The 15,180-nt window shown below is 36.6% G+C and overlaps 1 protein-coding gene across 2 annotated transcripts in view; it reads right to left on the reverse strand.

Moving 5' to 3' along the window:
• Positions 1-2,844: 2,844 nt before the first annotated feature.
• The window catches only part of MRPL3 (mitochondrial ribosomal protein L3), a 48,378-nt gene continuing 36,042 nt past the window's right edge, over positions 2,845-15,180 (reverse strand). Inside the window, exons 9-11 of one of the 2 annotated variants that reach the window (XR_010943423.1) lie at positions 14,101-14,178; positions 12,529-12,618; positions 3,192-3,329 (exon numbers count right to left, since the gene is read on the reverse strand). Coding sequence is in view for 1 of the 2 variants with exons in the window: in XM_067737445.1 (XP_067593546.1) it covers positions 3,177-3,329; positions 14,101-14,178 (231 nt within the window). In the remaining variant the exon portion in view is untranslated. Of the gene's footprint in view, positions 3,330-12,528; positions 12,619-14,100; positions 14,179-15,180 lie in introns of both variants that reach the window. The other variant, XM_067737445.1, reaches the window with a different exon arrangement.

A 15,180-nucleotide genomic window follows, 5' to 3' on the forward strand; every position in this document is an offset into this window, starting at 1 on the left:
TCTTTTGGTCAAATGCAGCTAATTAAAGCAGAATTGATGCATACGGTATTCAGAATTTCAAAGTTAAATACACATAAATAGTCCCTAATCATAGTATGGGGCAAACCTAACTAATGGGTACCATTTTAAGTTTTGGTTATTCTTGAATTTACACATTCATATCAATTTTAGAATCAGTTTCAACAGTTCTATGGTAAGTCCTGTTGAGATTTTAAAAATATGATTGCTGAATTCTTTACAATATTGAATCTTTTCATTCACAACTTAAAAAATGGAGAAGACTATCTTGGTTATCTTTTATGTCCTTCAATAACATCTTATCTTCTCCAATAAGACCTTAGAATATTTGTCAGGCTTTTTTTCCTTGGTAACCTTTTAAAAAATTGCTGTTGTGGATGGTATCCACTTTCCTCCCATAGAATTTCCCAATATTGCTATTATATGTTTGTATATTGATGCTGTATTCAGTCACCAGAACCATTAAAGTCACAAGTCTTTAATTAAAAGAGATGAAGTATAAATGAAAACTTTAAAAGAGATGTGGCTACAGTTGGATTTAAAATTAAGAATAAGAAATGCAATGTTGGCTGGAAAATACTGTTAGGTTTTTGTGTGATTTCCTGATAACTAATGGATTTGTTATTAAAAGGTCTAACACTGTGGCTATTAAGTCTCTTGGGTGGCCATGTGAATCAAGTCTCAGAAGATACCTGGAGTTTAAAGTTAGACTCTGTGAATCCTCAGGAAACTGGTCCAGAGGAAATCCAGTAGTTAAATGAGGCCTGCTTATACTTAACATTTTTAAGCTTAATTATCCATTATAAGTAGCCATTAGTAAACATTTTCATTCCATACAATGAAGAGAAACCCAGGAGCTATTAACATTTTGAGTAATAAGTGATTAATAAGTTTGTTGAGGGACTTCCCTGGTGGCACAGTGGTTAAGAATCTGCCTGCCAAGCAAAGGAAACCATAAACAAGACCAAAAGACAACCCTCAGAATGGGAGAAAATATTTGCAAATGAAGCAACGGACAAAGGATTAATCTCCAAAATTTATAAGCAGCTCATGCAGCTCAATAATAAAAAAACAAACAACCCAATCCAAAAATGGGCAGAAGACCTAAATAGACATTTCTCCAAAGAAGATATACAGACTGCCAACAAACACATGAAAGAATGCTCAACATCACTAATCATTAGAGAAATGCAAATCAAAAGTACAATGAGATATCATCTCACACCAGTCAGAATGGCCATCATCAAAAAATCTAGAAACAATAAATGCTGGAGAGGGTGTGGAGAAAAGGGAACCCTCTTGCACTGTTGGTGGGAATGTAAATTGATACAGCCACTGTGGAGAACAATATGGAGGTTCCTTAAAAAACTACAAATAGAACTACCATATGACCCAGCAATCCCACTACTGGGCATATACCCTGAGAAAACCATAATTCAAAAAGAGTCATGCACCACAATGTTCATTGAAGCTCTATTTACAATAGCCCCAAGATGGAAACAACCTAAGTGTCCATCATCGGATGAATGGATAAAGAAGATGTGGCACATATATACAATGGAATATTACTCAGCCATAAAAAGAAACGAAATTGAGCTATTTGTAATGAGGTGGATAGACCTAGAGTCCATCATACAGAGTGAAGTTAAGTCAGAAAGAGAGAGACAAATACTGTATGCTAACACATATATATGGAATTTAAGAAAAAAAAATGTCATGAAGAACCTAGGGGTAAAACAGGAATAAAGACACAGACCTACTAGAGAATGGACTTGAGGATATGGGGAGGGGGAAGGGTAAGCTGTGACAAAGTGAGAGAGAGGCATGGACATATATACACTACCAAACGTAAGGTAGATAGCTAGTGGGAAGCAGCCCCATAGTACAGGGAGATCAGCTCGGTGCTTTGTGACCGCCTGGAGGGGTGGGACAGGGAGGGTGGGAGGGAGGGAGACGCAAGAGGGAAGAGATATGGGAACATATGTATATATATATATAACTGATTCATTTTGTTGTAAAGCAGAAACTAACACACCATTGTAAAGCAATTATACTCCAATAAAGATGTTAAAAAAAAAAAAAAAGAATCTGCCGGCCAATGCGGGAGACACGGGTTCAAGCCCTGGTCTGGGAAGATCCCACATGCCGCAGAGCAACTAAGCCCGTGTACCGCAATTACTGAGCCTGCACTCTAGAGCCCGCATGCCAAACTACTGAAGCCTGCGCGCCTAGAGCCCATTCTCCGCAACAAGAGAAGCCACAGCAATGAGAAGCCTGCTCACCACAACAAAGAGTAGCCCCCGCTTGCTGCAACCAGAGAAAGCCCGTGTGCCACAATGGAGACTCAACTCAGACAAAAAAAAAAAAAAGTTTGTTGAATGTACACCCAGGCCATTTCAAATCCCTTTTGGAAGGCATCAAGGAAAAATAATTACAGGACTTCCCCAGCGCTCCAGTGGTTATGACTCTGAGCTTCCACTGCAGGGGGCAGACTGGATCCCTGGTCAGGGAACTAAGATCCCGCATGCTGCAGGGCATGGCTGAAAAAAAAGGAAAAATAATTACACCTGTCTTATAGTTGAGTGATCTAACTAAAAAATAACTATACCTCCCAACAGAAGTGTAAATAAGCCCCATAATTTATGATCTTATTGTGTCAGGCCTTTAACTATGACATAAACATTTCTATAATCTAGATAAAAATCTCAATTCCTTTTTCTTTTTAGGACTCAGGAAATAGTTTCTTTTACCTAAATAGGTAACACCATAGTCCCCATATGATTTGACACTGTTCCACAACCACCCTTTCACAAAGACAGACAAGTCTTTAGTAAAAGAAGCTAAATTTATAAACATTTAAGATAACTTGAGAAATACATAGTAAAAAAAGGACAAAGCCCACAAATTACAAAGATTTTACTAATATGCAAACTGCCGGTCCATCTAAATTTGGCATATTCAATCTACTTAACGGGTTTGCTTAATGTGGTAATTTTTTAAATGAAATTCAGTTGGAGGATGAATGATAAATTTATGCCCTTGACAAAGATAACCAGTGTGGTATGTTGTTACTAAGAAAAGAAAACATAATTCCTGGTTATATTATTGTTCTGGCTCATCAGAATTCACAGGACATGTGGGAGTCTGTCATGTCCAGGTCAGGCAAACGTAATAGAAGGTGCCCCAGGATGACACAAGTCTTCATCAAACAAATCTTCTGGTAGCTCCTCTTCATCTCCATCAGGGAAGTATGTTGGGAATGGTAGATTTTTACAGAAATCCTTATATGCAGGCAATTTAGAATCTTTGATCTGGGGGGAGGAAGCAAAGGTCTTATTAATAAGTGATACCAATTAAGTTATTTAAAGATATTCTGGTTTACTTATTCATAATCAAAGAACAGCTCTTCCTTTTTCTTTGTTTTTTGTTCTTTAATTTTCTAATGTGAATAAAACAGCTGTTATACACTGAGTTCCTTTTACTTTATATATGTATTTTTATTCCAATAAACTAATTCAATGACAGAAATATAACCTTCCTCAAGTTAATCAGCTATCTCATGAGATTAAAATTACTCTGGTTATATTTTATCCATAAACAGAACTGCCCAACAGAATAAATTATATTCTACAATTACTACATAAATATCAATTATACCCAAATTGATTTTTCAAATATAAATAACTGATATAAACTATATACCTAAAAGGTATTACTATCTACATCTCAATTATTAATTTTATTATCTACTTACATTTTTATTATTCTATATTCTACCATAAATTTTTGAGCTTGGGTTAAAAAATATAAAATTTACCTAGTACTTTTGTTAGCCTTAATTCTAAGAGCACATAACCCAAAATATCAAGTTTTGTTAAGGAAATTAGCTTGTATTTAACAAGTAGTGTTCTCTTTGAGAAGCTAAGGACAGAATAGTATTTAACAGAAACAATAATAAACCCAGAAGTCTTGAAAACAGCTGTATTAGCTCTTTATATTCTAAAAATATTCTAATTACATTTGTAAATTCATTAACTGAGGAATAGTACAGATATTGATATGATCTAAAATGTTGGGTTATATTTTTGGAAAACACTAGGTTCTTTAAAGCTTCTGACTCACTCTACAGCCTTCATTCAGAGAGAAGTAAAAAAACAATTACACGTAATTACACAAACAGATTAAGATAAGGCACACTCATTTTGGCAATAAGAAATGAATAATATGGTTGAAGTAAGTACACAGCTGCTAGGAATAGCTAAGTACAGAAAAACACTTATATTAATTTTTCTCATTAAAATTGTTCCAAGGAATTATCAGTAAGTTGCCCAGAAGAAAATATACTTGTTTAACCTTTTTTTCCAATCCACTAATCTTGAGGTGAACTTTAACTTGGGGGAAAAAAGTCAAATTCTTACCAATTCAATTGTCTCAGAATTTGTAACTGAAAATAAAACCCAAGCAGATAAACAACAAAACAAACAACAAAACTTTCTGTGCAAATTTGATAACTGTGAAAATTTAGTTATAAATTGCCTAAATGGTGAATTCTCAGGTACTTTCAAATTTTTATAGATCTATTATACCCAAGAAACAGCAAGGTGATTCAGTTATACATATATACATATTCTTTTACATATTCTTTCCCATTATAGGTTATCAGAAGATATTGAGTATAGTTCCCTTTGCTATACAGTAGGTCTTTGTTGGTTATCTGTTTTATATATAGTACTTTGTATCTGCTAGTCCCAAACTCCTAATTTATCCCTCCGTCACCCCTTTCCCCTTTGGTAACCATAAGTTTGTTTTCTATGTTTGTGAGTCTATTTCTGTTTTGTAAATAAGTTCATTTGTATCATTTTTTAGATTCCACATATAAGCGATATCGTATAATATCTTTTATCTGGCTTTCTTCACTTAATATGATAATCTCTAGTCCATCCATGTTGCTGCAAATGGCATTATTTCCTTTTTTATGGCTGAGTAGTATTTCATTGTATAAATGTACCATGGCTTCTTTATCCATTCCTCTGTTGATGGACATTTAGGTTGTTTCCATCTCTTGGCTACTGTAAATAGTGCTGCGATGAACATTGGGGTGCATGTATCTTTTTAAATTATCGTTTCCTCTAGATATATACCCAGGAGTGGGATCGCTGGACCATATGGTAACTCTGCTTTTAGTTTTAAAAAGTCTCCATACTGTTTTCCATAGTAGCTGCACCAATTCACATTCCCACCAACAGTGTAGGAGGGTTCCCTTTTCTCCACACCTACTCCAGCACTTAGTATTGGTAGACATTTTGATGATGGCCATTCTGACTGGTGTGAGGTGATGCCTCATTATAGTTTTTTCTGATTTGCATTTCCCTACTAATTAGCGACGTTGGGCATTATTTTTCATATGCCTTTTGGCCACATGTATGTCTTCTTCCGAGAAATGTCTACTTAGACATTAAATGTCTTTTGCCCGTTTTTTGATTTGGTTGTTTGGTTTTTTTTTGATATTGAGCTGTATGAGCTGTTTGTACATTTGGAAATTAATCTCTTGTTGGTAGCATCGTTTTGCAAATATTTTCTCCCATCCTGCAGGTTGTCTTTCCATTTTATGGTTTCCTTTTCTGTGCAAACGCATTTAAGTTTAATTAGATCCCATTTGTTTATTTTTGTTTTTATTTCCATTACTCTAGGAGATGGATCAAAAAAGATATTGCTGCAATTTATGTCAAAGAGTGTTCTGCCTGTTTATTCCTCTAGGAGTTTTATAGTATCTGGTCTTATATTTAGGTCTTTAATCCAGTTTGAATTTATTTTTGTATTTGGTGCTAGAGAATGTTTTAATCTTGTACACAGAGCTGTCCAGTTTTACCAGCATTACATATTGAAAAGACTGCCTTTTCTCTATTGTATATTCTTGACTCCTTTGATGTAGACTGACCATATGTGTGCACAGCTTTGTTTTTGGGATTTCTATCTAGTTCCATTGATCTACATGTCTGTTTTTGTGCCAGTACCATACTGTTTTGCTTACTGTAGCTCTGTAGTCAGGGAGCCTGATTCCTCTAGCTCCATTCTTCCTTCTTACGATTGCTTTGGCTGTTTGGGGTCCTTTGTGTTTCCATACAAATTTTAAAATTTCTTGTTCTACTTCTGTGAAAAATGCCATTGGAAATTTGATAGGAAATGCATTGAATCTATAGATTGCCTTGGATAGTATGGTCATTTTAACAATATAGATTCTTCCAATCCAAGAACATCATATATCTTTCCATCTGTTTGTGTCTTCTTTAATTTCCTTCATCAGCGTCTCATAATGTTCAGAGTACAGGTTTTTTTGCCTCCTTAGGTAGGTTTGTTCCTAAGTATTTTATTGTTTTTGATGTGATTGTAAATGGGATTGTTTCCTTTACTTTCTGATTTTTGTTGTTAGTGTATAGAAGTGCAACAGACTTCTATGTATTAATTTGTACCCTGCAACTTTACAGAATTCATTGATGAGCTCTAGTAGTTTTCTGATAGCATCTTCATGATTTTCTATGTATAGTATCACGTCATCTACAAAAGTGACAATTTAATTACTTCTTTTCCAATCTGGATTCCTTTTATTTCTTTTTCTTCTCTGATTGCTGTGGCTAGGAATTACAAAACTATGTTGAATAAAAGTGGCAAAAGTGGGCAACTGTCTTGTGCCTGATCTTAGAGGAAATGCTTTCAACTTTTTGCTGTTGATTATGATGTTAGCTGTGGGCTCATCACATATGGCCTTTATTATACTGAGGTAGGTTGCCTCTATGCCCACTTTCTGGAGTTTTTTTAATCATAAATGGATGTTGAATTTTATCAAAAGCTTTTTCTGCATCTATTGAGATGACCATATAATTTTATTCTTCAACTTGTTAATGTGGTGTATCACACAAATTGATTTGCAGATACTGAAAATTCATTATACCCCTGTGATAAATCCCACTTGATCATGGTGTATGATCCTTTTAATGTATTGTTGGATTCGGTTGGCTAGATTTTCTTTTTTATTTGGTTTGATTTTGTTGAGGATTTTTGCATCTATGATCATCAGTGATATTGGCCTGTACTTTTCTTTTTTTGTGATATCTTTGGTTTTGGTATCAAGGTGATGGTGGTCTCATAGAATGAGTTCAGAAGTGTTCCTTCCTCTGCAATTTTTTGAAATCATTTCAGAAGGACAGGTGTTAACTCTTCTCTAAATGTTTGGTAGAATTTGCCTGAAGCCATCTGGTCGTGGACTTTTGTTTGTTGGGAGTTTTAAAATTACTGATTCAATTCCAGTACTGGTAACTCGTCTGTTCATATTTTCTATTTCTTCCTGGTTCAGTCTTGAGAGATCGCACGTTTTTAAGAATTTGTCCATTTCTTCAGGGTTGTCCATTTTATGGCTATATAGTTGCTCATAGCAGCCTCTTATGATCCTTTGTACTTCTGTGGTATTGGCTGTAACTTCTGCTTTTTCGTTTCTGATTTTACTGATTTGGGCCCTCCTTTTTTTTCATAATGAGCCTGGCTAAAGGTTTACCAATTTTATCTTTTCAAAGAATCAGCTTTTATTTCATTGATCTTTTCTATTGATTTTTTTAAAGTGTCTATTTCATTTATTTCTGCTCTGATCTTCATTTCTTTCTTTCTTTCTGCTAACTTTAGGTTTCAACTGTTCTTTCTCTAGTTGCTTTAGGTGTAAGGTTATGTTGTTTATTTGATGTTTTTCTTGTTTCCTGAGGTAAGATTGTACTGCTATAGACTTCCCTCTTAGAACTGCTGTTGCTGTGTCCAATAGGTTTTGGATCATTGTGTTTTCGTTTTCATGATTTTCTAAGTATTTTTTGATTTACTCTTTGATTTTTTCAGTGATCCATTGGTTGTTTAGTGGCATACTGTTTAACTTCCACGTGTTTGTGTTTTTTGCAGTTTTTTTTCTTGTGGCTGTTTTCTTTTCTTTCTTTCTTTTTCTTGGGCTGCATCAGGTGGCTTGTGGGATATTAGTTCCCTGACAAGGGATTAAACATGCACCCTTGGCAGTGAAAGCACAGAGTCCTAACCACTGGACCACCAGGGAATTCCCTGGTTGTCTTCTAAACTCACAGAGTTGTGGTCTGAAAAGATGCTTGATTCAATTTCAATTTTCTTAAATTTACTACAGCTTGCTTTGTGGCCCAACATATGATCAATCCTGGAGAATGTTCCATGTGCACTTGAAATGTGTATTCTGCTTTCAGATGGAAGGTTCTATACATATCAATTGAGCCCATCTGGTCTAATGTGTCATTTAAGGCTTGTGTTTCCCTTAGTGATTTTCTGTCTGGACGATCTGTCCATTGATTTAAGTGGGGCGTTAAAGTCCCCCATTATTATTACTGTCAATTTCTACTTTTATGTCTATTAACATCTGCCTTATATGTTGAGGTATTCCTATGTTGGGTGCATATATATTTACAATTGTTATATCTCTTCTTGGATTGATCCCTTGATCATTATGTGGTGTCCTTCTCTCTTGTAACCGTCTTTATTTTAAAGTCTATTTTGTCTGATATGAGTATTCCTACTCCAGCTTTCTTTTGATTTGCATTTGCAATGGAATATCTTTTTCCATCCCTACTTTGTGTGTCTCTAGATCTGAAGTGGGTCTCTTGTAGACAGCACGTATACGGGTCTAGTTTTTGTATCTATTTAGCCAGTCTATGCCTTCTGATTGGAGTATTTGATCCGCTTACATTTAAGGTAATTATCAATATACATGTTCTTATTGCCATTTTGTTATTGGATTTCTGTAGGTCTTTTGTCCCTTTCTTCTTAGTTCTCTGCTCTTGTGATTTGATGTCTATCTGTGTTACGTTTGGATTCCTTTTTCTTTATTGTGTGTATATGTATTATAGATTTTTGGTTTGTGGTTACTATGTTTTAGTATAGCAGTGTGTGTGTTTATATATATAAATATATATGATTGTTTTAAGTTGCTGATCTCATTTCAACTGCATTTTAAATACCCCACATTTGTACTCTCCTCCCTTCACGATTACTGTTTTTGATCTATTTCTTTTTTTCCTTTAATTAATTAATTATTTTGGGGGGCTGCGTTGGGTCTTTGTTGCTGTGCACAGCCTTTCTCCAGTTGCAGCGAGTAAGGGCTACTCTTGGTTGCAGTGCATGGGCTTCTCATTGTGGTGGCTTCTCTTGTTGTGGAGCACGGGTTCTAGGCACATGGGCTCTAGAGCGCAGGCTCAGTAGTTGTGGTGCACGGACTTAGTTGCTCCACGGCATGTGGGATCTTCCCGGACCAGGGCTTGAACCCGTGTCCCTTGTACTGACAGGCAGATTCTTAACCACTGTACCACCAGGGAGGTCCCTGATATCATATTTCACATCTAATTGTTTTATGTATCCCTTAACTGTGTATTGTGGATACAGATGATTTTACTACTTTTGTCTTTTAACCTCCCTACTAGTTTGTGTGTGGACAATTTACCTTTATCATGTTTGCCTTTACCAGTGAGCTTTTCCATTTCATAATTTCCTTGTTTCTAGTTGCGGCCTTTTCTTTTCCCCTTAGAAAAGTTCCTTTAGCATTTGTTGTAAAACTGGTTTGGTGGTGAATTCTTTTATCTTTTGCTTGTCTGTAAAGTTTTTGATTTCTCCATCAAATCTGAATGAGGACCTTGCTGGGTATTCATGGCTGTAGATTTTTTCATCACTTTAAATACATCATGCCATTCCCTTCTGGCCTACAGAGTTTCTGCTCAAAAATCAGCTGACCATCTTATGGGAGTTCCCTTGTACATTATTTATACCTTTTCCCTTGCTGCTTTTCATATTTTCTCTATCTTTAAGTATTGTCAATTTGATTACTATGTGTCTTGGTGTGTTTCTCTTTGGGTTAATCCTCTATGGGACTCTGCGCTTCCTGGACTTGGGTGATTGTTTCCTTCCCCAGGTTAGGGAAGTTTTCAGTTATTATCTCTTCAAGCATTTTCTCAGGCCCTTTCTCTCTCCTTTTTCTAGAATCCCTACAATGGGAATGTTAGTGTGCCTGATGTCCCAAAGTTCTCTTAAACTGTCCTAATTTCTTCTCATTCTTTTTTATTCTGTTACACGGCAGTGATTTCTACTACTATGCCTTCCAGTTCACTGCTCTATTCTTCTGCCTCATTTATTCTGCTACTGGTTCTTTCTAGTGTATTTTTCATTTCAGTTATTATATTCGTCTCTGTTTGGTTGCTCTTTATATTTTCTGACTTTGTTAAAAACTTCTAATTTCTTGCTCTGTGCATCCATTCTTTTCCCAAATTCCTGGATCATCTTTACAATCATTACTCTGAACTCCTCGAGTACACTGCTTACCTCCACTTCACTTCACTGTTCTTCAGGGATTTTATCTTGTTCCTTCATCTGAAACATATTCCTCTGCCGCCTCAGTCTGTCTAAATTTCTACTTGTATTTTTATGTGTGTGGTAGGTTAATTACATTTCTCAACCTTGGAGAAGTGGGATGTCCTGTATGTCCCAGCAGTACACTTCCCTCTCATCCCTGAAGGATCAGGGACCAGTCTGTTTGCAGACCCAGTTCCACAGGCTGTGTGATCGTAGTTTTCTTGCTTCTGGTGTCTGCCCCTGGCTGGATGGGGCTGCTCTAGAGGCTTGTGCAGGCTTCCTGACAGGAGGGGCTGGTGCCAGCCCACTGGTTGGTGGAGCTGATTCCTCACCCTCTGGTGGGCAGGGCCGTGTCAAAGGGTGTGTCCAAAGACAGCTGTGGGCTCAGGAAGTCTTTAGGCAACCTGTCTGCTGACAGATGCAGCTGTGTTCCTGCCCACTTGGTTGTTTGCTTGAGGTGTCCCAGCACTGGAGCCTACAGGCTGTTGGGTGGGGCCAGGTTTTGGTGCTAATGACCCAAGCAAGATGTCAGCCGCCAGCAAGAGTTCATGAAGATGAATACTCCCTAATACATCTGCCACTGGTTTTTATGTCCTAAGGGTGAGCCACAGCTGCCCCCTACCTTCCCAGGAGACCCTCCAAGACCAGCAGGTAGGTCTGGCACAGGCTCCTATGAAATTACTGCTTTTGCCCGGGTTCCAGGTGCATGAGATTCTGCATGTGCCCTTTATGAGTGAGGTCTCTGCTTCCCCCAGTCCTGTGGAGCTCCTGCTATCAAGTCCCACTGGCCTTCAAAGCCAAATGCTCTGGGAGCTCCTCTTCCTGATGCCAGGCCGCCAGCTGGGGAGGCTGACGTCAGGCTCAGAACTCTCACTCCTGTGGGAGAAGTTCTGTGATATAATCATTCTCCAGTTTTTGTGTCGCCAGGTAGTAAAGGATTTGATTACATCACAAGTGCACCCCTCCTATAATCTCATTGTGGTTTCTTTTTTATATCATGTAGAATATCTTTTTTGGTAGGTTCCAGCTTTTTCTTTAATTGATGATTGTTCAGCAGTTAGTTGTGATTTTGGTGTGCTCATAAGAGAAGGTGGGCTCAAGGTCCCTCTTCTCCACCATCTTGTCCCGAATTTGCTGGTACATGTTTTTGTGCACTGAATCTTATCCCTGGCTTTATTATTTCCCTGCCTTCAGGACTCCCTCTCATTCTTTTTATATTTATGTATATCGGCAAACCAGTTCAAACACTTTTTAGGGAAGCTGGAGGTAGGACACACACACACAAAAAACAGGCAAATCTGAAAATAAACTTAAATTATAAATTAGGATATAGGGACAAGCACACACAAATATTACAGTACACTATGCTGTAAATAACAGTTCTTTAGGCTCTCTTAGTACATTAGTGAATCCAAAGAACAAAAAGCTTACATTAATTAAACAGGTTGGTTATCCCTAAGACTATCTTACTAACTTTAGAATGAATGACAGGCAGCCCTGTACTCTGTACTCTGATGGAATCAAAAGCTCCTGTGCAGTGAGTGGGTGCCAGTAAGGCTGCCTGTCCAGCAGGACGAGCCTCAACCTCCAATGGCAAGGGGCTTATTCACCTGCTATGGGATCACTGGGAAGAATGGACAAAGTGGGGTGACTGTTTTCAGAAGATTTACCAAACTTTTGGCATTTAAAACATAAGCCCACAAAAAACTCCCCCAAACCCACACCTTAATGTTTGGGACAGACATTTAAGGTTATAAAAGACCGTTAAAAGGCACTATATTTCAAAGATTTTTTTTTCAAGATGAGTTCTTTTATCAAAATCTGTTTGTTGGAAATATATTCACCTAGTGTGTTAACAGTTCAAAGTGTCTAGACATTTCTCTGATGGTATAGTTTCTCAAAATGTATTTGGACTCCTCTTTTGGAATTGCCTTCAGTGTACCTTCTGAATATCTTCAGTGATAGCAAGCCACCATCCATTAAATGGATTGAGTTTCTGGAGGCAATCTTTATTGAAGTGCGTGGAAAAATCTGAGTAATAAGTGTTGTTGATTATAAACTATTTATAACAGCCAGATCAGAACCCTGCACATATGGTTTTTCAAGGCAGTTCACCTGTTCATCCCTGCTGGAGTCAAGGAAGATGCTGAGGTGAACCTGAGGAGTCACAGCAACAGTGAGGCTCAGCTGGAAGCCAGCCTAGAACTGTATACAGCAAATGGGGAGAAAAGGAGGATTTGACAATGTTTAAAACTTCATCTGCTATCCAGTATAATTTATTATGAAAAATGATCATTTTCCTTTTTTCTTTTTTATTAGGTTGTTATATTTATAACAATGTAATAAATCTGGAGGTAGGAATACACTGAATTATGAGGCCAAAATGTTAGGAAAAGCACAATGACAATGTGCTGGCTTCAAGTACCTGTTACTATGTACATGACTTGGGTCACCAGGGGCCTGAAAACTTACTTAAACCTAAAAAACTGCCAACTTAAAAAAAAAAAAAAAAAACCAAAAAATCCTGCAAGAATTAATCAAATGCATTTTTTCTTTAAAAAAAAAAAATGAGAATACTCTAGTCAAAAAAGTGAGGAGTTCCAGAAAGGGAATTTTAATTACTGTAAGACTGAAACAAATATTGTACCTTATGCTAGTAACGGAACCTACTTTAAGAGATGAAAAGAAGGGGCTTCCCTGGTGGCGCAATGGTTGAGAGTCCGCCTGCCGATGCAGGGGACACAGGTTCGTGCCCCGGTCCGGGAGGATCCCATATGCCGTGGGGTGGCTGGGCCCGTGGGCCATGGCTGCTGAGCCTGCGCGTCCAGAGCCTGTGCTCCGCAGTGGGAGAGGCCACAGCAGTGAGAAGCCCGCGTACCACCAAAAAAAAAAAAAAAAAAAAAGAATACATAGAAAAAGACAGGTTTTTTGAAAAATCTGAGGGTTAAGTTTCAGCCTAATTTTGTTGTTATTGTTGGAAGAGTAATGAAGAATCTATTTTGGGGAACTGCTGGTATCACTTCAACTACAAATTTATTTTCAGAATGGAAAATTCAAAAGTGATGTCTCATTTTGTATTATGTTGACTTAAATCCCACGTCGAATATTTATTTTGTATTTTATTTGATGGAAATAAATCTCTGAGAGCTTAAGAATGTTTTTTCAAGTCTATCTTGTATAACATGTTTTCTTCTCTTCATGTTTTGAACATAAAAATGTATTTTTAAGGAAAACAGAGCAATGCTAGTAATAATAATAATAATAAATCTTTCCTTAAAATGTCCACCTCAAACCACCTTTCTTGTTGATTCTCATTTCTCATTTTATTTCCACCACATATACTTCTGGTTCCCATGTCAAAGTACTCTTAAAAAATGAAAAAGTTATTTTTTGGAAGGATAGAGATATATTGATATTTTTGCAAGTAGTTTTGCTAATATCCTTTTGTATTTCTAAAGAACCTCTTACTGGACCTACCCTTTGTGCAGGTTTATGGTTTTAGAGACATAGGCTATAGGTTATTTTGTGCAATTTTCTCACTCAGGTGCTACTAAAAAGCAGAAAAAATAGCAAAGAACATGTCGAGAAACAGCTACTTATTTTCAAGACACATTTATGGGTGAGAGGAGAACTTATGGCACACATCCACATCTCTGAACAAGGGAAAATAAAGAGAGTTATACATACCTTTACTAAGCAATTTTTGTGTCCAGGTACAGAGCCATTTACATAGATTATATTGTGCTTTGTGTTTATTCTCCACACCTGAAGTGGAAATAAAATCAAACCTTAAGAGTTAAAAATATTAGAATATACTTATATCAATACAAACAAAAGCTGAGGCTATAAGTAGCCTGTAAAGAAATAATCATGTTAGCACCTCAAAATATTGAATGAGAATAAAAATTTCAAATCCTATGGATGACTTGTACTGTAATACTACAACAGATATGTCTCATGTAAGTGGTAGAAAACTCTCATTTTAAGTATAAATGTGACTGAACGATCAAGACTACTTCGATATTTCAATATTCTCCTGGCACCATTAAGAATAACACATGAAAATTCAATTTTATTTTATTCTTAGTTAACATGAGCTTGCTGCAACTAGAAACTGGGAAGCCGCAACCTCTCTGGGTCTAATTTTTTTAAAAAGTGTGCTGAGCATATGGCCTTCAAACAGATCTTCATGTGGGAAAAACATTTACACAAATGAGAGAACAGTCAAGAAATGGTATTGAAAAAGTATTTGGGGGTAAAATCAAGTTTGACCCATAGCTCACGGCTAAACGTTAAATACTAGGGCAACTGAAATCTCTCTCCTGTCACACATATGCATACATGAAAAGAAAATGCACAAAGACAGATACAAATGGTTGTCTATGGCAAGTATAAATGTAACAGAAGAGGGGAAAAAAAACCCTTAGATTTAATTATATAAAATTTTAAAAACTTCTGCTGGTTAAAATTTATAAATAAAATACATCTAGAATACAGAATGAAAGAATATGTACCAAAATGTTACCAGTGGTTGTCTTTGAGGGTTGTTCTTTTGAATGACCTATTTTCTTTTTTGTACTTTCTATACTTTTCACACATATAGACAGATTAGTTGTTTTAATAAAAATATAATTACATGGCACCTATTATGTACAACTCATTTTCACTTAGATATTACATATGTTCCTCAAGTTAGCAGTGAATTTAACTCCCCGCCCCTTTTAAATATATAATTATTTTACAAAAATGGATATATACCACATGCTT

The sequence above is a fragment of the Pseudorca crassidens genome, chromosome 5 (genome assembly GCF_039906515.1).
Source record: "Pseudorca crassidens isolate mPseCra1 chromosome 5, mPseCra1.hap1, whole genome shotgun sequence".
NCBI lineage: Eukaryota > Metazoa > Chordata > Mammalia > Artiodactyla > Delphinidae > Pseudorca > Pseudorca crassidens.